The following is a 26285-nucleotide window of genomic DNA, read 5'->3' as shown; positions in this document are numbered from 1 at the left end:
AGGTTTCTTCCTGTAAAAAGGACGGTCTTCCCCAGTGTCGCAAAGTGTTTGCTCATAGGGCATTATATGAATGTTAGGGTGTTTACCTTACAGCACAAAATAGCTGGTTATATGAAAATAATATATGAAAATATATGAAAATAAATGGATAGAACTGAACTGAATTAATTAGTAGAAATGCAATAATACATCTGCAATGTTTTTATAACTTATATTGACCACTGAAGCAAAATCAAAGATCTTAAATAGTCCCTGTGCAGAAAAATAGTAGAAGCATAAACAGTAGGCAAATGAACAGCAGCTGCACTTGAAAAATAGCTTTATTAAATTATAAAAAAATAGGCTTGATGCAGTTAATACCACATGGAGCAGGTCCATAGGCAAAAAAGTCTATTAAATATTCAGTACAGTCATTCCAGAAGTTACATATACCCTTGGAGAAAGTGTTAATGAGTGAGGGGAAAGTGCATATTAAGCTCTCAGTGTCAATATTTTCTTTTGTCAAATTTAAAATAGAATAGAATAGAATTCAACTTTATTGTCATTGCACATGCACAGGTACAGGGCAAAATTTCATCTCAGGAGCAGAATTATATATAGTTCACATAAAAAAATACATTACTTTTTGTTTGTGTTATATATTTATTAAATGAGTATGTTATGATGTTGTATAGTGATGGTTTGCCACCAATGACCTTAATTAAAAATCATTCTAAATATTTTATTAGCTATGGTCTAATATTCTAGGTAAAGGTAGGTAGGTAAAAAGAACCCTAGCCACAGAGAGAAATTAACAGACTACATAATTAAAGTAAACGTCATATATAATGTTACCTGAATGATTCAAAGTGAACATGCAAACAGTGTTATGTAGAAGAGTAATTATTCACTTCATCTACTCGTGTATGCAGACTGGCCATGTATTCTTATGCTTTTCATCAACAGCTTGATTTGGTAAGAAAAAAAGTGTAATTTAACCTTCATATTCACAGTCAAGTGACTAAAAAATAATATTCCTAAAAAGAACCCACAAACATTTAAGTCACATTTTCTACTATATTAAGGTCAGATTTAGTGTGAATGGACACACACTAAAGATGGCAGTCAGCTCTATGCTTGTACTTCATCTTCATCTTCGGCGTCAATTGGTATGGTTTCCATGCCGATCTTTCCCATGGCGAAATTGATGAAGACCTGTGAAGGTTCAGCAATAATGTAAGAGCCATGTCAATATGAAAGGCAATTATTTTTCTCTGACCTGCTTAATTTTGGCTGGTCCGTTTCCCAACCCCCCCACCCCTCCTGTCCTGTCTTCTGCCTATAGTATGTTCCAATCCCCAAGCCTCAAAGGGGTAAAGTGGTTGAAGAATATCAGCACTGGCTGCATATAAAGCTCTTGGATTCTCACCCTAACTCATATTCCATTTATTTTCCCTCAGGCCTCCCCTCTGTCAGTTTCCCTCTGCCTCTTTTAAACTTTCTCTTTCTCTGTCTTTCACTCCCACTCAGCTTTCTTGTGTCCCTGCTTCTTTTCCCACCTCTCTTCTTCTCTCACTCCCCGTCGCTTTTTTCTGTCCCTTGCCACCATCAACCCACACCTACAAAAACCTCACACTAGTTCTTCCCCTCTCTCAGTTTATGTTGTCTCTTTTTTTTCTCACCTCATCCAGTGTGGTCTGGCTCACAGAGAAGTGCTTGATCTGCAGAGCAGTCTTGTTGGACTCCAGCTGGTCGAAGATGTCAGCCAAACCTCCAGGAGCAAATGGGACGTGGTACTCCACCACAGCCGAGTGCTGGTCCTGTGTGTTGGAAAAGGATGCCAAATGTGAGGTAAAAAGTTAAAAGAAAGTGCTCGTTCTTCTTTAACTATAATTTGATTCTTGCACTTGTATGAAGAAAATAAAATCCTTCTTAATCTTACAATGCTGCAAACATTATTTTGGGGGTAGAAAATCTACTTTTTTTTTTAAATACTGTATACGCACTGTACTTTTGGTAAGGGCTCTGGGCACAGCAGGTTCTTATATAATGAGTTTCCTTCTATTCTTAGCTGAGCAAGTCAGCATTATAATGAAGAAAAGTCCACATGGGCAGCGAGGTATCAGACAAAGTTCATTTTTTATAGATTCTTTAATGGTGCACTGATCATTATTATCATATTAACACTGATTCAAACGTGTACAGGGAACACGGTTAATCACAGTGACAAATACACAAAATGATCACCCAGCTCGGAAGGTAACCCCATGCTTAAATGACTGATTTAGCGCTTTCACGGGCAACAACTTTGCTATTTTGGTTCACTCCCACATTCCCTCAGGAGTTGGTGAAGAGTGAGGCAGATAGAAACATGACACCAAATTAGTGCTTATGCTGATTCATGTCTGCTGGATGTGTAAATAAGCAACTGTTTGCTAACACGTTTGCCTTAAACACTGACAAATATAGCCATATTTATATATCCATCTGTTATATATAATTATATACCAGAAACATAAACGATCTAAAAGACCTTGGAATACTGCCAGGATTTGTCACAATCACTGCATCTGTGGATTTATTATATTAGTTTGTTAGGCAAATAATAAAGGATGGAAATAATACCCAAAAAAGGCTCATAATTTAAGAGTATCTTGCCTTATTAATTATCAGTTGATCATTAATGCCTCGTGTACTTTAGAGTTTATAGTGTATATTTAAAAATATGCACAGAAAGTAGTCAAGAGTCCTTTTTTTACCAAGTACTCTTGACTGCTCTGGATAACTCACCTTGAGATAAGTGCTGGGGAATCTGCGCTGCATGAAGCTAGTGATTTTCCCTACGTCACAAGAGGCCTCAGCCAAGTACATCTTCACAGTGAACCCATTGCCAAACCTGCACAAGGGAGATTTTATGAACAAAGCAGAGTTCTTACATGTCTGAGGCATGGGGCTCTGGTGGTGGAGTGAGAGAGAGTGTGTGTGTGTGCGTGCGTGTGTGTGTGTGGTGGAGGGCACTGTTCTTACAAATTAAATTGAGCATTCAACTGCACAAAGGACCATGGGGGGCAAGAAAGAGAGGCAGTGGAGACAGGGTGTGGAGAGCAGTAATGGCAGGGTTGTAGGATGAGGAGAGGTCACTAACCTGTTCTTAATGTGCTGCAGGGAGCCCAGGCATCGGAACTGACCTTTCACCATGATGGCAAGACGACTGCACAGTGCCTCACATTCCTCCATGCTGAGATTTGGAGACAAGGAGGGAAAGATAAAAGGTCATACAAAGGTCCATTAGGATAAAAGTAATTACCCATGCCAGCTGTCACACAGAAATATATGTATGTATATATATATATACATATATATATATACATATATATATATATATATATATATATATATATATATATATATATATATATATATATATACATACACATATATATGTTATTACATTTGTTATCAAGAGTATGCTGTGGGAAAAAGATTGAATGGCTTTGTCCTAGAATGCTAATCATCTCTGCACAAATCTCTCCTTTGTGCTGAGGTCATATAATGGGTGCATGATATCTTCTAACCTGTGGGATGTGAGAACCACAGCACACTTTCCTTTCACTTCCTCAGAGATGATTTTCCATAGGTGACGCTTAGTACGAGGGTCCATGCCAGAGCTTGGCTCATCCTGTGGATAACGGAGGAATGAGACAAGAATAGAGGAATGGTCAAAACAGCATAAAGGCATCAAATGAAAACATGGAAGGCAGCATGTAGCAAACACAGCGTAGTGCATACAGTAGAGGGAAGGGCACAGCAAAGAAGAGAGAGTAAACACATATATAAATGCAAAATAGGAATGGGGATGGGAGGTCCAGTGTTGCATGCAGAGCAAACAACAGAGAAATGAAGACAAATCAAACAAGGGAGCACTGGTTACTGAAGAAAACACGGGGAGGAAAAGGGAATAGCTGAAGACAAAAAGGGATGGAAAAAGAGAGAGAGGATTTGATGGAGACATAGGCACAAACAAACTTAAAAGCTACAGGCAAGACCCCTCGGGTAAGCTTGGGTAAGCAGACTAATTAACTATATGCGATCTGTCAAGTCTAAGTGATCGATATCTGCTTTCCTTCAAAGACCATTTCAGGAAGAACGGTGCAGAGTTAGTTTAATATTTGTTGTCTGGTGACTTGTTAGGAAATTAAATGTGCAGCTACAGCAGTGTGAACAGGTGTGTTCTCACCAGGAGAAGGATTTGTGGATTCCCGATGAGAGCCAGCGCTGTAGAGAGCTTCCTTCGGGTGCCACAACTGTAACCGTCGGTAATGATGTTTCTGTGGTAGTTGAGCTGCAGCCTCTTCAGTAGGTAGTTCACCAGCTACAGAGGAAACATGCAGGGGATTACAAAGTGGATGGACAAAATAACAAACAGCACACGTGAGAGGACTCTAGTTTGGCATTCACTAATCCCAGCCAGAATGTGACTACACAGATAGGTTACATTGTAATAATTTTTAATTAGCAGTCTGTTTTCTTTTTTAATTGGTGGTGCAGTACCAGTGGTCAAAGCAAATCATTTATTTATTACTGCATGGACTACCACCTGTAATCTTCTTTTTAGACACTTTACATGCTAAGTGATAAGCACGAGATTAATGATAGAAAACAACAATAATTAAAGGTAATAAAATTTGCTTTGCCTTTTTCCATCCATGTTTATATCAGAAGCAGAATACTTTATTAATCCCTAAAGAAATTATGTTATGTATGCTCTTTATGTATTATATATATCTGAATGTAGATCATGGAAATGTCCAAACACCGTCTGTTGTAAACTGCTAATCATTGCAGGGGATGTGTAATGGTCTTTCAGTGATGTAACAGGAGTCGATAGGTCTAATGATTGCTCCTCGTGGCTGTTTGACCCCCTGCCTTCACCCCAAAGCAAAATGAGACAGTGTTATAGACTACCATGCTGCTCCTAGCTTCAGCCACATGATAAAGCTTCAAACAGTTGCTGTTCCTTAACAGCCAAATCACAACTGCAGTCACTTCAAGACGCTTTATATTGTAAGGTAGAGACTCTAAGATAATGCAAAGAACTCAACTGGAGACCCTCAGTGGAGATCTAATATATAACTACACATACTTGTTTTCACAACAGGAAAATATAGATTTACATGATAAAAGGTAAAGGTGGATACTATTTCTTACTGCCAATTTTATATTCCTGTTACACGTGTAACCGCTTTCTCCCATTTCGTCCAGTACAGCCACACAACAAATAACTAAGGTATCTATCTATTCCACTTCCATGAATATTTAATTATGTTTGTACAGCAGTGATGACTTTACACTGTGACTTTATTCTATCTAAACTCTATGCAGTCCCGGGGCTGCAGAAGCTGATGCAGTATAATCCATTTGGTGCATGGCAGTTGATCCTGTGTGTTAAACCCAGCAGGGATCAAAAACCCTTAATGACTTATAAACATTTCAGTCACTTAAAACTCTTCAAGGCTTCCCTGTTAATCAAATAAAATAGTGTGCTGTAAATACAACTACATTTTCAAATAGCTTAAAGTGATTTCCCATTGGTAGGCTTTAGTCTTTTTCCCATTAGTTGGCAAATTTGGAAACCAGATCGATGAAGCAAGTTAATGCAATAGATACCTTCACATAGAGTCTCTGCTGTTTCTCTGTAAGACAATTCGCCTTTTGTCTAGAGTTTTCATTACCATTCACTGTTTTTAAAAGTTTTATACTAGACAATTTCATACTAGACAAATACACAGTATTTTGTTATGTGAATGATAAAGACTGGTAACATAGACTATTCCTCATGCAGCAGGTTCAAATCAAAATATGATGTTTTTATGTTCTCTCATAAAAGCTGCTTTCTATCACCTTTGATGTTACAGCTCATTAAGCCAACAAAACCATGTCAATGAAAAATGACCCCATTAAGGCCTGTCTCATTATGCACAGCTAGGGGACTGTCAGTAGGAGACAACATAAGAGGAACTCTATATATAACCTCAGCTTTGAGAATTAGCCTGATGCTGCTGCAGTTGCCATTATAACCATTGTTGTCAGTATACCGACCGGAGAGGAGGGGCTGTAACAACAGCAGTGAGGGTGATTAGTGTCAGACAGATCCATTTCTGTGCTTTACTGTCTGTGTAAGCATGTGTATCTATGTGCAGCACTCTTGGTAATGTGCGTGCTCAATTCTGTTGGTAAAATGCCTGAGACTGTCAGAGACAATGTTTTTGTTGTTCTTCATTCTGACCTCAAAATGGTGCAAAGAAAGAGAAAAAAGCAGACAGCGCTTACAGCTTGTCATGATATTTTCCACAATTTTTCACACTCCTAAGAGCTGCTTATTTTTGTTCTTCTCTGTCTTTCAAAAAAGAAATATTGATGGGATATTGATATTGAGCACACATCACGTGCTGATTGGTTGCTCTGCAGAGTCCTCTAATAAGCAGACACACTCAGCAATCACCACAGAAGCAAGATTGATTAGGTCTCAGGAATGATAAATGAGAAGATTGAGGCTTTAGTGGCATGTCAAATAAGATTCTCCCGTCATAAAAGCAGAATTTAAATATACATTTTTCCGCAGTAATGCATACTACATCAGCTCAATTCTGATGTTTGGACTGCGCAAGCTGACAACAAAAGCTTTTTCATTTCGCTACAGATTCTACAGCTTTCATCACACATCATTCATTGCTGCACACTTTCTGATTCAGTATGCATAGGAGCAGCATCAGCTTCTAGTCCTGCGCTGGAAGTGCACCTTTGAATTTATATCAGATCCCGTGTCACTTTTTGAATGCTATTGTCACTTGGCAAAGTGACAATAGGCACCACTGCGTCTGCAGCTCTTCCTTACCCGGTCTGTCTCCCACTTTGAGATGCCACGTATGCGAGCATAGAAGTACAAATGCTCTTCTCCAGTGAGCAAATCATCCAGTGCATCCACTTGAGGACAGTAGCCGATGTTAATTCCTTGTTTCTGGCACTCCATGATGTCTACCAAATGTCTGGGGGGAAAACACACACAAAGAAAGATTTTCTTAAGCAGCATTCACCACATGATGTGGGACAGGCATGTAGGGTGTTTCAGAGGATCTGCTGTCTGTGGGGTGCTATCTAGCTTGCTAATATCCACTTTATATACTGACAACACAGCAGGACTGTACATTGCTACTTGTATGAAAGCTCTTCAGATACATCTTTAAGATAAAATTGCTAGTTTCTAAATCCCAAAACTATCATATTCAAATTTTCCCCAATAAAAAAATAATAACATCCCTCATATGTGAATGATTGCATTACGTAATTAAATTTTGGAATTACCTATGCACCTGTACCAATAAAATGAAATTCTTTCTTGTAAATGTTTAATTCTATAAGTCATCTTTATTTTGCTGGAATGTGTACATACTTATCCTGACATCTCTGCATCACTTTAGTGTGCAGCTAAAATGCAAGAGTGGTCATAAAAACACAACTATTCCCGCTAAGTTAATCCAGCGGTGGAAGAAGGGGGTAATAAAGAAAAACAGATTAAATACAAACATGCACTAGGCAACATTCACATGTTACATAAAGCTTACCCATCCCAGTCCTTGATCTGTGCAGTGCCATCAGTGGGGCTAACGTCTCCAGTCAACATCTTGAAGGTGGTAGTTTTTCCTGCTCCGTTCACTCCCAGCAAGCCAAAGCACTAAAAATAAACACTAGTTTCTTAGTAACTTCAAGCATTTTGCTATTATGCAGTATTGTGACGTAAAGCTGGGCTCTTTAAAGATTAGCCAGGTCAGTATTTAGTGCTGCAAAACTATGTAAAAAAGAAGTGTGTCCAAAGAAAACTTTTTCATACAACCAGACATCTGAAGTAATAGAATAAAAATGACTCGGATCAAAGACTGGACTGAAATTGGTCAAAATAAAATAAAGGCTTTGAGAGTAAATTAAAACGACAGCTTAAAATGATCACTTTTTACTGACTGCAGAAGAATATGAAAATGCTGGCCCGTCTTTTTAGTCCATATTAAAATGTACAATATTGTACATGCTTGTTATAGCCGCCAACAGTGGCTCCAAATCCTCAGCTGTGTTAATAACAGTAGGCTGTTGGTATTTTAAATTAATTGCAATCTTTGACGAGTCCATTGCACACAGCGACTAGTACCACCGTACAGCTCTTCAGAAATAACAAAACAGAGGCTGTGTGATTTCTGGGTAATTATAGAGTTATGCTGCTGCCATAAGAGATTAGACATTATTACACAATACCCTCTTGCCTTAGAACAGCTTTACTATATTAGTATTCTGTGCTCCTGCCTCTGAGGCTTACCTCTCCTGCAGGGATGCCCACAGACAGATTCTTGACAGCGTGGACCTTCTTACTGAGGTGTTGATAGATCTTTGTGAGCCGGTTGACTTGCAGTATGTCTGAGCTAGCTGCTCCACTGGCCACTCTGAGATGCTCAGATACCACATCCTCATCCTGATCATCATCATAAGCTGCCTGAGGCACAGTCTTGATGTAGCAAATTAGACGCCTATAATACAGAAAGGTTGATGTTTTGTTTTTAAATAAGTGCAAGGCATTCTAGTTAATATAAATGCTTTATCACCCCCCGTCCCTGCCACAAAAAAATAAAAATAAATAAAATCACCAAAATCTTGGCCCACTTAGAATAAAAAAAATCTAATTTTACTTGCAATTGTCTTCTCTAATTACTTAATGTTGCTCTGTTGCATATTTAACCACCCGGTTGCATATTATCTGCATTTATTACATCTCATTTTCAGATTTTTGGCTACAAGAAGACTGCTTTATCAGTGTTAGCAGAAAACACATCTTGTGCATTTGCAAGTCCATCCTACCTTTAAAGAAAGCAAATGAAACTGATCTCAGTTAAAGATTCTGTGAATGTATATTCTCCTTTATATTATTTCTGTGTTTCTCACCTGACTTTGCGCATTAGAGATTTGTTGATCAAAAGACGCAGCGTGAAGAAGACCAGGCCCTGGATGATGGAGGAGATGAACATCCATCCCAGAGCTTCTGTGGAGAATGGGTTCTTATAGGCATCGACTCCATAGCCACTGAGAATCTGGACCTCTATGTCACCTCTGGCCAGTTCCATCAGCCCATTCCCAAAGCTGAACTGGGGGAAGATGAGGAAGGCGTAGCTCAGCTTCTGGAAGATTTTCTGGATTGCCTACAGGAGAGAAGCACAGAAGAGGGGACAAGATCTGAGGATGTGAAACTGAGTTTAACTGAGCTCATCTTGAATTCTTCACTCTCCTGTCAATGGACAAGCAAGGTATGTTTTCTAAGTTTCCCCCTGATTCTTACAGTTAATCTTACCTCAGGATTATGCATTGATATTTGACCCAGAAAGTAGAGGATGCAGGTGGTCAAGATGGTGTTGACACTGATGAAGAGGTTGATGCACACGTAGATGATAAAGGCCATCTCTGCATCCCTGAAGATCCCGGCAAACAGATACATCCATGGGAAGGTGGAAAACCTGAGATGACAGAATAATCGCATTTTAAACTTAAAAAAATAACTCCACAGATGCACTTCAAAGCTGCGGTAACATGGTTGGGTTGGTTTGAAATACAGAAAACAGAAGGTTATAACATAAAATTAATAGAGAAAGTGTGCAGTTTTGCTTACAAATGCACCTTCTAAAATATAGGCTTGTCTGAAGAGAGCCAGACAGAGTAGCTATGAGCCTTAAGAAAAAGAAGCCAGCAAAGAATACTGAAAAGAGAAGGTGGAATATACCATGCTACAATGAGGGTAAACATTCAGTCATGAAGCCAAAATAGAGGAAGATAAATGACTTCTCCCTATATTCCCTCGCATAATCTGTTTGTCCATTTGATTGGTAAGTCTGGGTCAGCAATACAGAGAGTAAGAGAAGGAAGGGAGAAAGAAATGAAAAAAAAAAAAAGAGCAGTGTGGGAAATGAAACAGACAGACACAAACAGATAGAGACAGACAGAGACAAAGCATCTGCATGCTTTGCCCAAAAAAAGTGCTTGGTAGGCAAGTGTGGGTGCCAAGCCATGACAAGGAACAGAAGCAAGAAGGCTGAACACCAGACCAGGTGGGTGCAGCCTGACAGATGGAGCACTGTGATTACTCATTGCTTGGGAAGGAGACATCTGTCTGATAAATGAGAAGCAGAGTCCTGACTTGGCTTTCTAAAATCTAGGGCTCAGGACTAGGCCTCCAAACAACAACGGCAAACACAAGAGTGTAAACCTCAGCAGCAGCTCGGGGATTGATGTAAATAATCCCAGTAATTCAGATGAGGCGAAACATGACACATCAGGGGTTTTGATACCATCCCCAAATCTAAATCTCTTTGTCAGACTGAACTGAAACCTTTGTATTTCGAGATTATAGCTAACCTCTGTCTCATACTAAGTCATTCTGTTATTGCCATAAGCCCTGTTGCTTCCTGATTCCCCCCTTTCTCCCTCTCTGGTGTCTTTGCCTTGAATGGGATAAACACGTTAGTAGTGATTTTCCATTAGCATTGCAGTCCTACTGCCATCTGTCTTAGCAAGAAATTCACAATAAACTTTTTTGCAGCATTTGCTCGTCCTTATGCTCTGCGCTGTAAATCCAACCTACTGGCACAGAATTGCAGTGCATGTGTGGAGATAGGCTTTTGAAAATGTATAAACCTTTCAATGATTGCTTGACTTTGGAAAGTCCTCTGCAAGAAATGTATTGTGCATTTGAATGAATCAGTATTTTCCCTGTTTGACTCCTTGGATGAGCTGGGTTCATGTTGAGGGTGATGGGCCTGCTGCAAGCATAAAGCACCATTCAATGAATAGGTTTGGTTTAGAGCAGTGCAGATGCTTCTGGAAACTTCACACACTTCCTGCTGTTGTCTCAGCAGGGCAACAGCCAGAACAACACATTCACCATCTCTATGACAGATTTGATGCGGTTCCCTTAAAACATTTTTTATAAACATGTCCATCATTCAGTGTGGTTCAGGTTGAAAATAAACTCAGAGGTAAGTAAAAATAGTTACAGTACTGTGCAAAAGTTTTAGGCAGGTGTGAAAAAATGCTGGAAACAAAGAATGTTTTCAGAAATATAAATGATTGTTTACTGGCCACAAATGTATCCTGCAGCAGGACGATGACCCCATTTAGAAATCATTAAGAACTATCTTCAGCACAAAGAAGAACAAGAAGTACTGGAAGTGATGGTATGGTCCCCGCAGTGCTCTGATCTCAACATCATCAAATATGTCTGGGAGTACATGAAGATACAGAAAGATGTGAGGACGCCTACATCCACAGAAGATCTCTGTTTAGTTCCCCAAGATGTTTGGAACAACCAACCAGCCGAGATCCTTCAAAAACTGTGTGCAAGTGTACCTAGAAGAATTGATGCTATTTTGAAGGCAAAGGGTGGTCACACCAGATATAGATTTGACTTAGATTTCTCTTGTCCATTCACTGCATTTTGTTGATTGATGAAAATAAAAGATTATTAAACTTCCATTTTTGAAAGCCTTCTTTGTTTACAGCATTTTTTCCTGCACAATACTGTATATTGCAACTAAAAGTGGCATAAGCAGTCATTACAGTACAGACCATTATCCAAGTGAACATTTAGGCCATTAGAAGTCTCTTTAATTTCCCTCTTTATGAAGTGGTAGCAAATATTACCTGCACTAAACCTTTCAATCTGACTGCTTGTCTAACTGCTACTTTGCTATTGTGTTGCATCCATATTTTGTGACACTATCATGTGCTCTGACTTTAGCCATTAGTAAGTATTAAAATATTATATGACAGAATGATACCCAAATTAAGTTAAAATAAAATAAATGTTTGCTTTCATAATGGAAAACAATCAAGTAGTATAGCTACTGTAGAGAGAACAATCTCTAAAAGATTGTCCTTCAAAATTTTCAGCCACACGAAGGACTGGTTCATTATCAAATACATTTTTGTCAACAATATACACTCCAGTACAACTACAATGTGACTACAATTAGTGAATCTACTTTTTTTCAAAGTTACTGACCCAAAGAGCACCAGGAGGAGAGTGACGGCACCCAAATTTTGGCGTTCTGTAAATGCTGGAATCTGGAAGGCAGCAATCACAACAACGGTCGCAGCTACGGGGACCAAATAGATGACCTATGGAAAAAGGTGGGGCACAATGCAGCAACAGAAAGTCACTTCGTTTAATAACTTTTGAAAAAGATATATGGATGAAATTAAGTTGAACACATGGTTTTCAATATTGTAACCAATTAAAGAAATACGACGTTACCATGTCATAGATGAAGTTTACAATCCAGTAGAAGGACTCGCTGATGCCAGCAATGTGCTGAAGCCTCTTGGACCCTTTTTGGTGCTCAGTGACTTCATAGAGGGCAAAACTGGCTGTTGTAATTGAGAAGCCTGTGAGCACGCACAGAGCCACAAGGATGTGAAGCACTCCCTGGACACTGTGAAGAAAAGATCATCCAGGTGATGTGATTAAATACCATTAACCATTGAGTTATCATGAATAATGCACTTATCATGTTACTGGGCCATGTATTTATTGTGTTGTGTTTTTATTTTTTTGTTCTGTTCTTTTGAATTAAAACTACTACAATAGCAACAACAAACGGTGCAGAAGAGTGAATATAAACTGGCGTTCAACCAGGTGTATGTATTTTCTGAAAATACTAGCTCATTTTAACCAGAATTATCATATTATTCCCTACTGGGACGTGACTCATTTGAACTACTGAGGAATCTCACAATGAATGGAATCCCATTAATAACAAACAGCTTTGTGAAAGAAAAAGAGATGCTTGCGAATCATCTTTGACAAGATAACAGCAAGAGAAACAGATCACTTCACGCAGAGAACAACTTCACACTGTACAGTCAGCATGCCAAGGGTGTTTCTGTGAGACTGCAGAGCCTATTGTCCAGATTAGACCCCAGAAATCCAGTTGAAGCTTTGATCCCCTCAGTTCGTCTTCTACTCAGCGTGTTCATTTAAACTTTCTTGATGCCAAGCCAGTACCTGTTCGTCTCCAGTGCTCTTTCGCCTACCCTGCACGCAACTGAACTACTTTTACCACTCCCCTCTGGCTGGGGCACAACACCTCAAACTAAACACAATGAACTGCACGAAGCTGAAAAGAGGATGAAGATGAAGCTGGCAGAGTGTCTGAGTGAGAAGGAGTGAGAACAACAGAAAGGGACATGTGGTGGGCGTTTCAGGGCAGCACTAACTACAGAGGATAGTCAGGAGCGACAGCTACAGAGCAGGCTTATTATCAAGACAGCCAGCATAGCCTTAGATTTTCTCTCATGGGCAAAGCTACTATATTGTGAGAATCAAGACATTTAGAGTAATAAGTCTGCTGTATCTTTAACACAGCTCAGGGCAAATCAATACATCTAGTAAGGAAGCCTAATATCACCCATTCAGCTGCTACAGCATCTCAGCAGACTACACCTATTAAAGTTTTACACAGACACTGAACATAAATGTGACATATGTGGAAAAACTGACCAATAACTCTAAAATTGCCAGTAAGATGCTTAGTAGTAATAAGGCTCTAGAGAGAACACAAGGTCAGTCCAATCCACTCTCAAAATGATGTATTTGATTTGCTCCTCTGGAACATGTGCACACATCCATTTAAACTAAATCTCTTTTCCACCTTTACCGAAATATTCATTCCAAAACATTCATTAAATTGGGACTCTGATCAATACTGTAAGCTTAAGGAAATCAATTTAGAAAATCAAATATGTATAAATAATTTTGTCATGTACATCTTTGCCCTGAATCCATCTTGAATTAGATGTAAAAAAACAAAACAAAAAACCCCCCAAACACATAAACACATGATTAATTAGGGAACATTTTCACAGATTAAGATGCAAATACAGATCTATTTTTCTAAGATTATTTGTCTAGTAATGCACTAGCAGTCAATTCTGCAGAAGAATTTTAAGCATGACCCTTACACTATATCTTCATCATCCGCCCGTCCAAAATAGGGTTGGCTGTAAACTGAAATGGCTGTAACAGAAAGAAACAGAGTACTGTGTTAGCAAAAGAAAAACAACAGCATGCAAGCTATTTTTCAGCACAGGAAGCAAATGAGCAATGATATTCTCTTAGCCTAGGACACAGTCAATTGAAAAATATAGCGGAAGATGGTTTCATTTGCCAGTGCGCACAAAGGAAATTGAATTTTCTTTATCATTTTTCTGGGTCTTTGAGATGCTCAGAGACATGAACTGTAGCCCTACATATTTTGCATTTCCTGAAATAGGACTGTGAGTTCACCTACAGCACAGAAGCCCCAAAGCAGGCTGCGGGATTAGCATTACTCAAGACAACTTTGATGAAATTGATTAGTACCACTGCCTAAAACATCTGTAATTACTGATACTACAAGACGACTGCACTGAATTCAAATGTTCCCATACCTGGTTTGTGCATTTGCAATGATAATTAGGAAGAGTTTTACTAATAAGTATATTTATATGCAGAGATATTATTTATGTTGTCATAGTGGTTTGAAAATGGGCAAATACCCCCATTTTAGAGAACCTGAGCCTTTGAATTTGTGCCATTTCTTTTCTAAAAGAAGTCCCAAAACCTAAAAAGCAACTGTTCATGTTTGACGTGTAGTTCAACCGGCTAAACTAAAGAAATTGATTATCTATACTATGTTTAGTTCTAAGAGACTCAAGCTGAGCATGTGTTTTCAAATCAAATCTTCTAAAGGTGGACTATTAGGCAGGTGAGAAAATCAATGATTTCTGGGGGATGGGTGAGGAAAAACTTGAAATAAACAACACAGTTGCAGGTAAGAGTAATCTGAGTTTATAATCTGGACAGTAGTGTTTTTGTACAAATGCACCAGTGGGTAATTGTAGTCAGAAATCCTGCAAGAGTGAGTTGAAAAATTGGTTTGATGCAAACATCCAATGGGGCCCAACCCCAAAATTAAACTGTAGTACACAATGCAAAGGCTAGGATATAATTTTTAACAGATAAAGCAGTCACCTTGAAAAGCAATCTCCCTGGATCTCCACCCCGGACAACCCCTGCCACCGCTTTGAGTTTGCAGGTAACATTTAAATGGTTACACTTTACCCTCAAGCACTTTTATCATCCACTGGGGAATAAATGTGTGTGTGTGCCCGTTCTGCTATTCATACATGTTTTTATGAACAATTCTATATATGCATTTGTGTATGAGTGCATGACTGTGTACTCCTGCCTGCAGGCAGATGGTCAGGATAATACTCAGAAGCTGAAACAGTACTGAAAACGTGGGCCAGCCTCGTTTCTCTTTAGCAGATCTCCCCAGTGAGTGGCACTCATCGGTATTCACCATGCATAGTGATGTGAGCGTAAGGACACACAGCACCCCCTGGCTTTAATCCAGTGAAATGAACCATGAGTAAACACACTGTTTACAGCTTTCTTTACTGTATGTTTAGTATACAAAATGCACCGGGCTATCAGTGAGGGGCAGCTTTCTAATACTGATGTGCCTCTCTCCTGTGCAGTCATGTCTTTTTCAATCTCTGCCTTACCCTATCTTTGCAATAACCAGTGTTTTGTGCCTGAAGGCATAACATAACATAACATACATATACGGTACATTTTCTAAAACTCACTTTAATCACATTACAAATAAGAGTAAGCTGTGGCCAAAATCCATTTCAGTATTCCAAAAGTTAGATAAAACTGATGTTTGTTATTAATGCATTTCTTTGTACAGAATCCCCCATCAGTTGAAGTGACATCTCAAACATGTGTACTAAGACTTTTACTTTTTTTTCTTCACCAATTCTAGCTTACCATATTTGCGTGGATCCTTGTCTGCTGGCAGATTGGAGCGTAGGATGAAGTTGTTGAGGCTGTTTAAGTATGCTGGCATTGTGTGGTGACCCTCAGGGTTGAACCAGACCTACACAAGCAAAAACACAGACATGCATAAAAACGAACAACATTCACAACACTAGAGATCAGGAAATGTAGGTATACTATATATTAAAACAACAAAAACACTTTAATAACACAAAGAAGGCAGACGTCTTCATCTACGCTGGCACAATTCCTGCAGTAAAGCATATTTATGATGAAAATGATGGTGTAACAATTCAGCTCCATTTCCATGCACTGAGTAAACACGTTTGGTTAAGACATCAGGTTTTAACTCTTGACAACTAATCAGTACGGCAATTAATCTGATAATAAGAAAAGGGGCAGGGAAGCAGTGGGAGAACGTTACCTTAGACAGCGTACGGTTTTTGGGCACTGTTGTGATGTCCATTTTTAAGTCCGCTGGGAGTGGCATGCCAAAAGCAAAACCACCGTACCTGGAAAAACAAAACATTGACTAAAACAAGGAGCTTTGCTTGATAGTGAGAAACTCGATGTAACGCACTGTGATTTTCACTTGGTTGTTTTGCTTTTAATCAAGAGTAAATTTTCAACATATGCAGATGAGAGAACCATTTCAGGGTAAAAGCACCCAAGCCCAAATTATAAGTATGATTACCATTATCAACAAGGTGCTAGAAACCAATTTGTGTCAAGCTGAGAAATCAGGAAAACTATACTTTTAGGCACTTACTAACTAGTTTTCATAATTAATTAGATTTCTGCACATCTTTCTTTGGTAAAACACCAGTCATTCCATGCAACTGAATACTGTGAAGAGCATTTAAAGCCTCCCAGATGACTAACAAACTTTATTTCAGAGACTGCTTGCAGAATTCTGGAATTTCATTTAGGTCAATCGTCTCCTCTGAATTAATAAAAAAAATGAAATGAACGAAAAGATTTGCAAACGATTCCTAACTATCGTAGCTCATTTTAATGATGTAATGTTATGAAATATGATTTAAAATTCTGAGCAATATGCCACAGTATGCTGAAATTTGAATGTACTTGGACATTGCTTAATTCGGCTCATTTAATCAGAGAATACTTTGACTGCAACACAGGGTACAGTAAATTATCAGTGAGGCATGTATAAAAGTCTCACTGTGGCTTCATTAACCACATGGATATATTGGCTCCATTCACCTGTTCCTTATGAAGTCATTGGCTGTAGCCACTAGGTAGTTCTCCACATTGATGCCATTCAGATCATAAACAATCTGAGATGAAGGGATCTCCGTATGGGGGGGCTGGTAGTTGTCTTTGTCACAAATCTGCAGTGCAAAGAAAAGATAAATAAATATCTTCCCTTTTTCAAAAAAACATGAGCACAGGAAACACGTTTATGTGCTGACACACACACACACAAACACACAAGTGAGAACACAGAGAATCACTCAATCGCACTGTTCTCGGTGACCTAGTCTCACCTGTTCTTTCCGAGTGCATTTGCAGATGTTGAATCCTTTCGTGGTGTTTCCACTGGAGCTCCACTTGTTTGTGTTTCTTGTGCAGTCACTGAAAAAGTTTCACCAAGTGAAATGAAGTGAGTTTGCAGTGAGCGGTACATACCACAACACTCTCCCTAGACACACCCCAGAAAATATTTTGAAAGTGAGGAGATATGATGGCCCGCTAAAAGAAAGAAAACTGTAAAATCTAAAACCGTTTATGAAGTAGCTGTAGGCTTACATGATTTTTGTGAGATCAGGATCTAAATCTTTCCTTTGATAACAGTTTTCAAAGCTGTTAATGTGTGCTGTAATATCATATTGTGTGAAATTTCTGTTTGTGTGGGCTGATGTTCAACTCCCACGCATTTTGCTCTCTGCCAAATGCTTTCAGGGACGCTCTGTGCAGATCAAAAACAGGTTGCAGCAATATTATTTGCATACACACCTGTTACTTTAGATTTCTAACACACACAAGTAACAATGATCATAATCAGAGGATGATGCAATATATTTTCTATATACCGGTATGTAAAAAAAAAATGTAAATACAGTAATCAGTCATTGTCCTGCTGTAATTACTGGACATGATGAGCAGACATGCAGCCTCTTTTTCCATGACAGGGTCTCTCTCTCTCTCGCTCTCTCTGTCCCTTCTCTTTCTCTCACTCTCTTTTTTTATTTTCCTGAGAATTTTAAAATGCCTCTGAGGTCTGGTTCATGAGTGCCAACATTGATTTGAGTGCCTGCAAGGGGAAAATCTTCCCTATAAACACGGGGTGTTTACGGAATACAGATGATGCTCTCACATCGCAGAGTCCTGCTGCAGGCTTTCAGCCACATGCACTGAGCAGAGCAGCAGAGAAATTAAGAGTGGAGGGACAGGAGAGAGACCAGAGACAGCGACAGGAATTGCAGAGAGGAAAGCCTTGTAAAATAAAGATGGAAAGAGACTTGGATGAAGTGAAATATAAAAACGCTGTACATTTGACAAAGGCTTAAATACATAGAGAAAGCAAGTACAGGAATCAGCATGTCACTGATAAAAACAAACAAAAAAGATGTCATTAGTAGTATAATTACTTACAGGTTATCAGGCTTGTCAAGACAGGTGGTGTCCATCCCAGGGAATGACATCATGGTGTCTGCCAGACGCTGTGAGTTGGGATTCTGGTTGCTGTAGAATCAGAAAAGTGTTAGCCTTGACTCGGGAACGCCAGATATGTTACAATAAGAGGATATAACAGACACAAAGGTTTATTTCATGAGCATCCACTAAGCAGACTGCTAAAACTGATAGCCAGCCAGCCAGATTTTACCTAATTTATGTGATGATTTGAGGGCTAAGGATCAACAGCATTTAACTAATGGTTACTAATGTAACCATTAGAATGGCTTCTCTGAGCAACTAGAGAAAGAATGAGGACATTTGACTTGTCACTTTAAATTTAAGTAGATTTGTTTTATTTACCATTCCTTGCCTTAAAACGCACACAAGTAGCCTCATAAATAAAAATCATATTACATTTGCATCACTCTTAGAAAAAACTAAGAAAACACAGTGTTCCGGGAAAGTTCCAAAAATGTTGAAACGCTGAAGCATCTCTGACCCTAAACTACCTATAACCTTCTTCTGCACTGCGAAAAAAACACTGTTTCTGAGATGAATAATTAATTATCATTTTCAATCCCTTTTGTATAGCAAACTAAAGAGGACTGGGAGGAGCATCCATACGGTCTCTGATACAGTTTGGCACCTCAGCATTTTCTCTCTTGCTACATATCTCCTTGATCAAACAACAGCAGATCGGGAGGATGAAGACATCTTGCAATCTCCTGGCACTCCTAATCTCTCTTCCTTTGATCTCACATTGTAGCCGTCTTCATCGCAAACATCTCTTACCCTCACATAGTCTCTTGTGCTCTCGCATTTTAAGGTCCACATGCCCTTCAACAAACTACAGAATCAAATCAAAATCCTTTTATAACAAGTGTGGCATGCCTCCTGCAAATGATGCAGACCCCAGTGAACCCGTCGAGTAAGGTGGTGTATCAACCATTCAGTTCAGGAAGTGATTACCAACATCTGTTATGATGATAGTTGTCTGTAGCCCTGTGGCTTATGTGATTTATATGGTTCCCCAGATACAATGTCCAAAAGTGTGGGCTTGTTTTATATTGCTACTTTGGCAAATCATAAAACTACTTTCCTCTTTTCCAGTAGAATTTTCACTCTTCTGTGTTTATTTGTTGCTAACTCAAAAACTAACTTCCTGAGATATTCTCAAATATTTCAAACATGTTACATAGAAGCACACTTATTTGCCTAATTAACTTCTGTTTTGTCTCTTTTTATGGTTTATCTGTATTTTCACTTCTGCAGGTACTGACCTGAAGAAGGAGTAGCTTGGTCCGATCTTGTAGAGCGCAGGGCTGAGCTGTAGCTCAGGATAGTGCTGCACGTCGCTTTTGATAGACCCCAGGCTCATAGCAAACACTACAAACAGAACAGGAAGCAGGATTTGGGAAATCAGGCCCTTCCAGTCTCTGCGGCTGTGGTGGAATCTCTTGATCAGGATGGCTGACATTTGCTGCCAGGCCAGAGCCATGCCGGTCACTGTGGATGAACTGGTAAGGTCTGAAACACACAAAAGGAGAGCAGAGCGAGGAGAGAATGATTTTGGGGCAAATTCACTTGCTATCTCAGTACTTTTATGAAGCCTTCGTTGTCTTTTAAAGACAGTAAAGCTAAAGGCTACCATGCAGACACAAAAAATGACAGTACAATCCATCAAGAAGACTGCTCCAGTTGTAGAAGTTGTAGAACAAGCTTAGCAGAGTATTGGCAAAATATTTTAGGTTGTCTATGAAAACGTCAAATTTAAAATAACGAGCTCGGGTAAAAACGCAATGTTTTGAAAAGCAGAGACTCTGACAGGCATTGCTCCATATGTGGCCACCTTTAAGAAATCAATCCAGTTAATTTGTGAGAATTTGTCTTGTTGGAGCTGGTGGTGTTTATATTTAAAGTGTAACCAAAGCTTTTATAGTAATCTCTTATTTCACTTTAATACATGCATGACTGCTGGAAGTGACAAGTGTTAACTCTGAGGTCTAAAGGTGTGTGATGCTGAATAAATGTTATGTTAATTATAAAGTTCAACCATCTATTCTCTTTGTATTTTCAGTCTCTTGTTTTCTTCTGTATGATTAAAGATACTGTTGAATATTAACAGAATTTAACTTTTTTGACTATAAAACTTCTGTCATTTAATTTTCCTTGTCTTGACGTTGTAGTATGTACTGTTTTTTATCAGTGTTTTTTTGTTTCGTTGTTTTTTGTCAGAGGTATCAGTTTAGCGGCTTTTTTTTTTTTACAAAAAGAAGATGACAGCAATTGGTTAACAAAAACAAACAAACCAACAACAGCAACAAAAACAAACAAACAGTGAACTCACTGATCCTGTCGCTGAAGCTTGTGCTGCTGTCACTGTCGTCTAAAGACAAGCTGTCGATGGATATATTGTCGGAAACCGTCTCTGATACAGATGGGAGGCCATCCTCAGCTTTAGCTTCTGTCTGTCCATGAGTCAGTTGGAGGAACACCTGCAAATATATATAAAAAAACATATATAGTATCTGTATATGATAACCCTATTTTTTTTTAGGGTTTATGATATGCTGGCAGATATGTTAGTATGATTAAGTTTAAATGTAACTCGGCATCAGTGTGAGAGCTTACCTCCTCTAGTGTGGTGTCAGAGATACCATAACCCCCCAACTGTAGAGCATCCAGGTTGGAGTCCAGTGCAGTAAGCAGAGAGCGGTATGAGGAGGCGTTGGATGAGTTGAAGGGTGGCAGTGAGTAGACCAAATCATTGCCCTGGGCTTCTTTCAGTTGTGCTTCAGGTACATGGGCTTGGACAAAGGCTTTAACTTCAGCGCTGTCAATCTGTTTATTTTCTGTGTTTTGCACCTGCAAGTAGAAAAGATTAGGAAAGTGAAATCTTACTTACCTACACTACACTATCTAACATATAACACACTGTTCCTGCTTTTCAGGGTTTTTTTTACATAAGTTACAAGTGATATGACTAAGCAAAGCTGAGATAAACTTGGAAAAAATCACTTTTTTTCCTCACACTGTCTGATGGTTTCTGCTTTAGATTGCTGAAATGGCTGACTATCATCGTAGAGGACACTTTTCTTAAGGTACAGAATACTGACAGAAACATCAGGTTTGATCAAAATATACAAAATCAGATCGTTATTTATCCATGAGAAGGCATCATTTCTGTGTGTCTTAACATAGTTCATGTGGCCCCTTTTTAATATATCTGATACAAATTGACCTATCGCAACATGTCATCTGGGAAAAGATAAAACCCTGGGTTTGGTTTTACACAAACAGTCCAGCTCCTTCATAAAAGCTTTTGGTGAAATGTTACGCCTGTGATGACCATTTACTTTGCAAGATGCCACTCTGCTAAGAAACATTCTGAGTAAAATGCATCAGAGGAAAGCTGCTGTTCTCTCATTTTTAGAACCAGTTGTCTGCTGGAAAAGCATATTTCACTAAAAAATAAATAAGTGGAAGTAGATTTTCATTAAAATTTCATGTTGTGGAAAAAAGCTGCTGTAAGCATGAGTCTTTATTGCTTCGACTGACAGGGCGATTAAATGATTACCTTTTTGGTGAGGGTAAGTTTGTAGCCTTGGCCTAGCTTTTCTTTCAAGTAGAATGGAGATCCACAGCATTTTAATCCTCCATTCTCCAGGAAGGCGATGCGGTCACTCAGCACTTCTGCTTCGTCCAGGTGGTGGGTGGACATGATGATTGTGCGGTCTGAGAGGGCACACATATAAAAAAAAAATTACACATGCAATATTACACTCTTCTTTAACAGGTAAATCTTACACAAATGTAAAATGGAGGTGAAAATTACGAAACAGAATCTGTAAGATTATATTTACCAACTAAGCTAGTCTGTAAAGCTTTGTCTTACTTTTATGGCTTCAGCAACTCCAAATAAACAAGCTAAAAAGCAAATATTGCAAAGACAAATCCAAACGCAAGCTCTATCATGCAAACACATCATAGAAACGGGCACAGAAACAGCAAGAGATGTGGAAGATTTATTTTGAAACAGATTTTTCTGGCACTAAAATCTCCCAAACGTCTGAGATGACGCCAATTACATGATATTTTCCAGAAACATCTGCTAAGAGAGCCTAAAAATACCTCCTCATTTATATTAAAATTATGCTTCGCTAAAGTCCATTCACAAAACAAAGCAGAGAAAAGTCCTGCAGTGAGCTGCAACCTGCAGGTTCACAGCTTGTTGCCCACCGTGTTTCTTAGAAAACAGATAGGAGGGTGCGTGTTCAGAGGAAAAACCCTAGTGTGAGACTTTCGGTTGTCTGTACATTTTTAATACTAACAATGCACAAATGCAGTGCAATTATTTTTTTATGTACTACAGAGATTTTACATTGGACTGTAAGGGTAGTTTTAAAAAGGTATGAGCTACACACATACGTACTGTGTTAGAAAATAGAGCTACAATGTGCTTCAAACGAGTATGGCTTTCTGGTGTTTCCCTCAAAGACTAGGATAGACAAATACAACAGATTTAAAAAAAAGAAAAGAAAAAAATACATAAATAAATAAATAAATAAATAAATATATATATATATATATATATATATATATATATATATACACAATTTAGTATATGAGTTATTTAAGGGTACACAGGTGGGTATTAAAGGGCTTTAAAAGCAATCAACCAGTTCTTAAATTGTATTCAAAAACAAACTGAGTCAGTGTAACTCAGACAAGTGAGATATTTTCACTGCACCTGCCGTTTGTCACCATCCAGGAAGGAGAAATGAGGATGCGCATTAATAAAACTACAAAAACCAGCGATTTATACAGACATGTCAAGTTAGAGTTGGCCAACCGAGACTGCATATGTGCAGGTCTCAGATTTCCTGTGATAAAAAAATCTTCATGGGGATGTTATTTCAGCGTTCAGTGTTTGAGTGTGCCTGTCAGACTTACTTTTCTTGTGCTGGATTACAATGTCCCAGATGTTGCGCCTGGAGCAGGGATCGACTCCTGTAGTGGGTTCATCCAGAACCACCACGCGAGAGCCCCCTATTAAGGCGATGGAGATTGACAGCTTGCGCTTCATGCCGCCTGATAGGGTGCCCACCCGCTTGTGTCTGTGAGCATACATCCCCGTGTCCTCTAGGATCCTGGGAGCAAAGTCGATGAAAAGCATTTAGGATGGAGCACATGCTAACTTTTTTTTTTCAATGCATTACAACCCAGTTTGTGGGTTGTAGTTCAATCACTTCTATCAGTTACTCAGCAGGGGTTTCAGATTTCCTGAAACCAGGAGAGAGAAACTGTTCTTGCCTTTAAATTCACTACTATTCTGCTCATATAAGACCATCTAGAAAAAGTCACATGAAGCGACTTAAAACTCAGAGTTTTATGGTATTCTGCTCATGTTTTCCTGCAGATGCACATGGTATATTTGACAGCTCTAAAACACTAAAATAAGAGCGCAATTCAACGACAACAGGGATGCAATTTTTTTTTTTTTACTGCAGACTTGGAAATACACTATATAGCCATTACTGATTTTCAAATTACCCCTGTATAACCTTTCACTCGTGTGAAGCACTGGCAATTATTTCTTATGAAAGTCTCGTAACCTCTGCACATATTTTCTTTTTATTTGAGGGCCATGCCTTTAACTGAGCAAAGGACGGAGTTTAATGATGTACATATAAAACAGCTTGCAAAGAGAATCCTTGTAACAGGTAAAATATATCACCAAGGTATCATCCTTAAAACAGAGCGTCCTTTTATACACTGAGCATATCAAGCTTCCTGCTCTGGTCACTCACGTGCGGACTTGTTCATGCAGTTCTCTGTCTGACCAGTGTGGGGCCTTGATCTGTCCATACAGCAGCAGGTGCTCCTTGGTGGTCATGTGATCAAACAGGACGTCATACTGCATGCAGACTCCTAGCTCCCTGCGAACGTTCTCAATGTTTGTCTGCATGTCTCTGCCGTAAACCTCTATGGTTCCCGAAGACGGGGCAAAAAGCCCAGTAAGGAGAGACCTACACAAAGAATACATGCATTTGTTAACAAAATTCACAATAATGAATAAACAAATTCGATTTTTATTACTCAGATCAAGTTATAAATGACAGAACATGCTCAAAAGACTTTTCATATACTAGGTGGCACTTGAAAAGCTGAAAATGCCTTTTCCTTTTGTCCTATCTGCTAGTTTTCGTATTTTCTCCCAGGCAGTTTCTTCTTAAATGATGACTTATTGTTCTCAAAAATATCATAGGGCATAAAATCCCTTCTTGGTTTTTGGTTTTTTCAGTGGTGTTAAATCTCATTCTGCCACTGCACTCCTTGTATGTTGCCCTTGATAAGAGCGTCAGCAAAATGAGTCGCATTTAAAATGTAAATGTAAGTGCTCTAGTTGATGAGACCCGTCAGGCGAATCGCTACCACAGTTGCTGTGCCAGATTTGGACAAAACAATCTCCCTGTCAGCATCCGAGCCTTGGAATGATTAAAGGGATGCACAAAATCTCATTTTAAATTGGATCATTTTGCTGCCACGGAGGGTGTATACAAGGTGGTCAAATGCATACTGGTATTTAAAAAGGAAAGGAAAAAAAACTGCCGCACTTACATGGTGGTAGTCTTTCCAGCTCCATTGTGACCGAGCAGTGAGGTGACGTGGCCCTCATAGAAAGAAACATTAAGGTTTTCAATAGCCACTTGGTCACCATAGGTCTTGGTGAGACCATGGAGAGCAACGCCAACTGGGAGCTCTGAGAAGTATTCCCCAGTCTTGGTGGAAAGAGCGCTCTTTCCTGTGAGAGACACAGAGAAGACAAACTGTAAATTAAACTAACAGCAGACAAGAATTCCTTGTTCCTGTGTGTGCCACATTATAATTTGACGCACCTTTTCCCTTGTCATTGGAGAAGGCAAGCTGGTCATTCTGCATGATGTTTGTGAAGAGAAGTCCTTTGGCCGTATTCTTCTGTGGTCGAACACCGCACAGGTCAGCCCAGAAGGAGAGTTTGAATGGGAAGTACCACGGAGAAGGAATGCCATATTTTCCTAATGGGTAAAATAACTGCAAATAAATCTCACATACACAATATATTTATATTTACATACCTATTTACAGCTGGGACTACTAAACAAAGTAACCAAACTAAACCAACCTGCATTTTCTTCAACTAGAAACTGATTAGTGTACACTTCACTTGATATTTTAAGGCAACGCTTACACATTCGCCTATAAGTGAATTCTAACCTGTGTTATTCTAATTCTATTACTTTCTTTAAGAATAGGATGTATATAAAAGATGGACACAGCCACTGTTATCCATTGGTTGCACAGTGCTATCTTTTTAAGGCTTGAGCTTAAAATTTTTGCTGTCACCATCTTTTTGAAACCAAGCATGCAAGCTTGGATCCCACTATGGAAGCCAGGGAAACTCATACAGAAGCAACCTATCAAACACTAGGAAACAGATGGACGCCACAATTTACAAAATGAACATCATGCTAAATCCAGAACACAAACTCATGCATCAAGGGAGGAGAGAGCTGTTTTCCCATAGACGTCTATGCAACCAGCCCCCTGCTGGCCATGAAGAAGAATGCACTCTTCAATTTAATTCAATTTTATTTGTATAGCGCCAAATCACAACAACAGTCGCCTCAAGGCGCTTTATATTGTACGGTAGATCGTACAATAATAGATTCAGAGAAAACCCAACAATCTTCCACTTTTCTCATCACTTTTA

The 26285-nt window shown here is 39.0% G+C and overlaps 1 protein-coding gene across 2 annotated transcripts in view; it reads right to left on the bottom strand.

Annotated features, from left to right (window-relative positions):
- Positions 1-302: 302 nt before the first annotated feature.
- abca12 (ATP-binding cassette, sub-family A (ABC1), member 12) overlaps positions 303-26285 on the bottom strand; it is a 57354-nt gene continuing 31371 nt past the window's right edge. For both annotated transcript variants that reach the window (XM_086265909.1, XM_086265910.1), the window contains exons 45-71: positions 25432-25590; positions 25154-25337; positions 24343-24561; positions 23486-23682; positions 22110-22267; positions 21164-21397; positions 20880-21027; positions 19813-20059; positions 18509-18598; positions 17401-17488; positions 17117-17244; positions 16317-16404; positions 15884-15992; positions 14029-14083; positions 12323-12500; positions 12071-12186; positions 9368-9530; positions 8965-9218; positions 8345-8552; positions 7602-7711; positions 6875-7025; positions 4217-4351; positions 3555-3658; positions 3125-3217; positions 2770-2875; positions 1662-1799; positions 303-1194 (exon numbers count right to left, since the gene is read on the bottom strand). In XM_086265909.1, coding sequence (XP_086122035.1) covers positions 1111-1194; positions 1662-1799; positions 2770-2875; positions 3125-3217; positions 3555-3658; positions 4217-4351; positions 6875-7025; positions 7602-7711; positions 8345-8552; positions 8965-9218; positions 9368-9530; positions 12071-12186; positions 12323-12500; positions 14029-14083; positions 15884-15992; positions 16317-16404; positions 17117-17244; positions 17401-17488; positions 18509-18598; positions 19813-20059; positions 20880-21027; positions 21164-21397; positions 22110-22267; positions 23486-23682; positions 24343-24561; positions 25154-25337; positions 25432-25590 — 3944 coding nt within the window. In that variant the 3' untranslated portion in view covers positions 303-1110. The remainder of the gene's footprint in view (positions 1195-1661; positions 1800-2769; positions 2876-3124; positions 3218-3554; positions 3659-4216; positions 4352-6874; positions 7026-7601; positions 7712-8344; positions 8553-8964; positions 9219-9367; positions 9531-12070; positions 12187-12322; positions 12501-14028; positions 14084-15883; positions 15993-16316; positions 16405-17116; positions 17245-17400; positions 17489-18508; positions 18599-19812; positions 20060-20879; positions 21028-21163; positions 21398-22109; positions 22268-23485; positions 23683-24342; positions 24562-25153; positions 25338-25431; positions 25591-26285) is intronic.

The sequence above is a fragment of the Aulonocara sp. 'chitande type north' Nkhata Bay genome, linkage group LG16 (assembly GCF_057382095.1).
Source record: "Aulonocara sp. 'chitande type north' Nkhata Bay isolate Kocher_YH1m ecotype deep benthic linkage group LG16, A_spYH_male_GT1.1, whole genome shotgun sequence".
In the NCBI taxonomy this organism is placed as follows: domain Eukaryota; kingdom Metazoa; phylum Chordata; class Actinopteri; order Cichliformes; family Cichlidae; genus Aulonocara; species Aulonocara sp. 'chitande type north' Nkhata Bay.
Note: the sequence above shows the minus strand (reverse complement) of the source record. Positions and strands in the feature narration are given on the sequence as shown.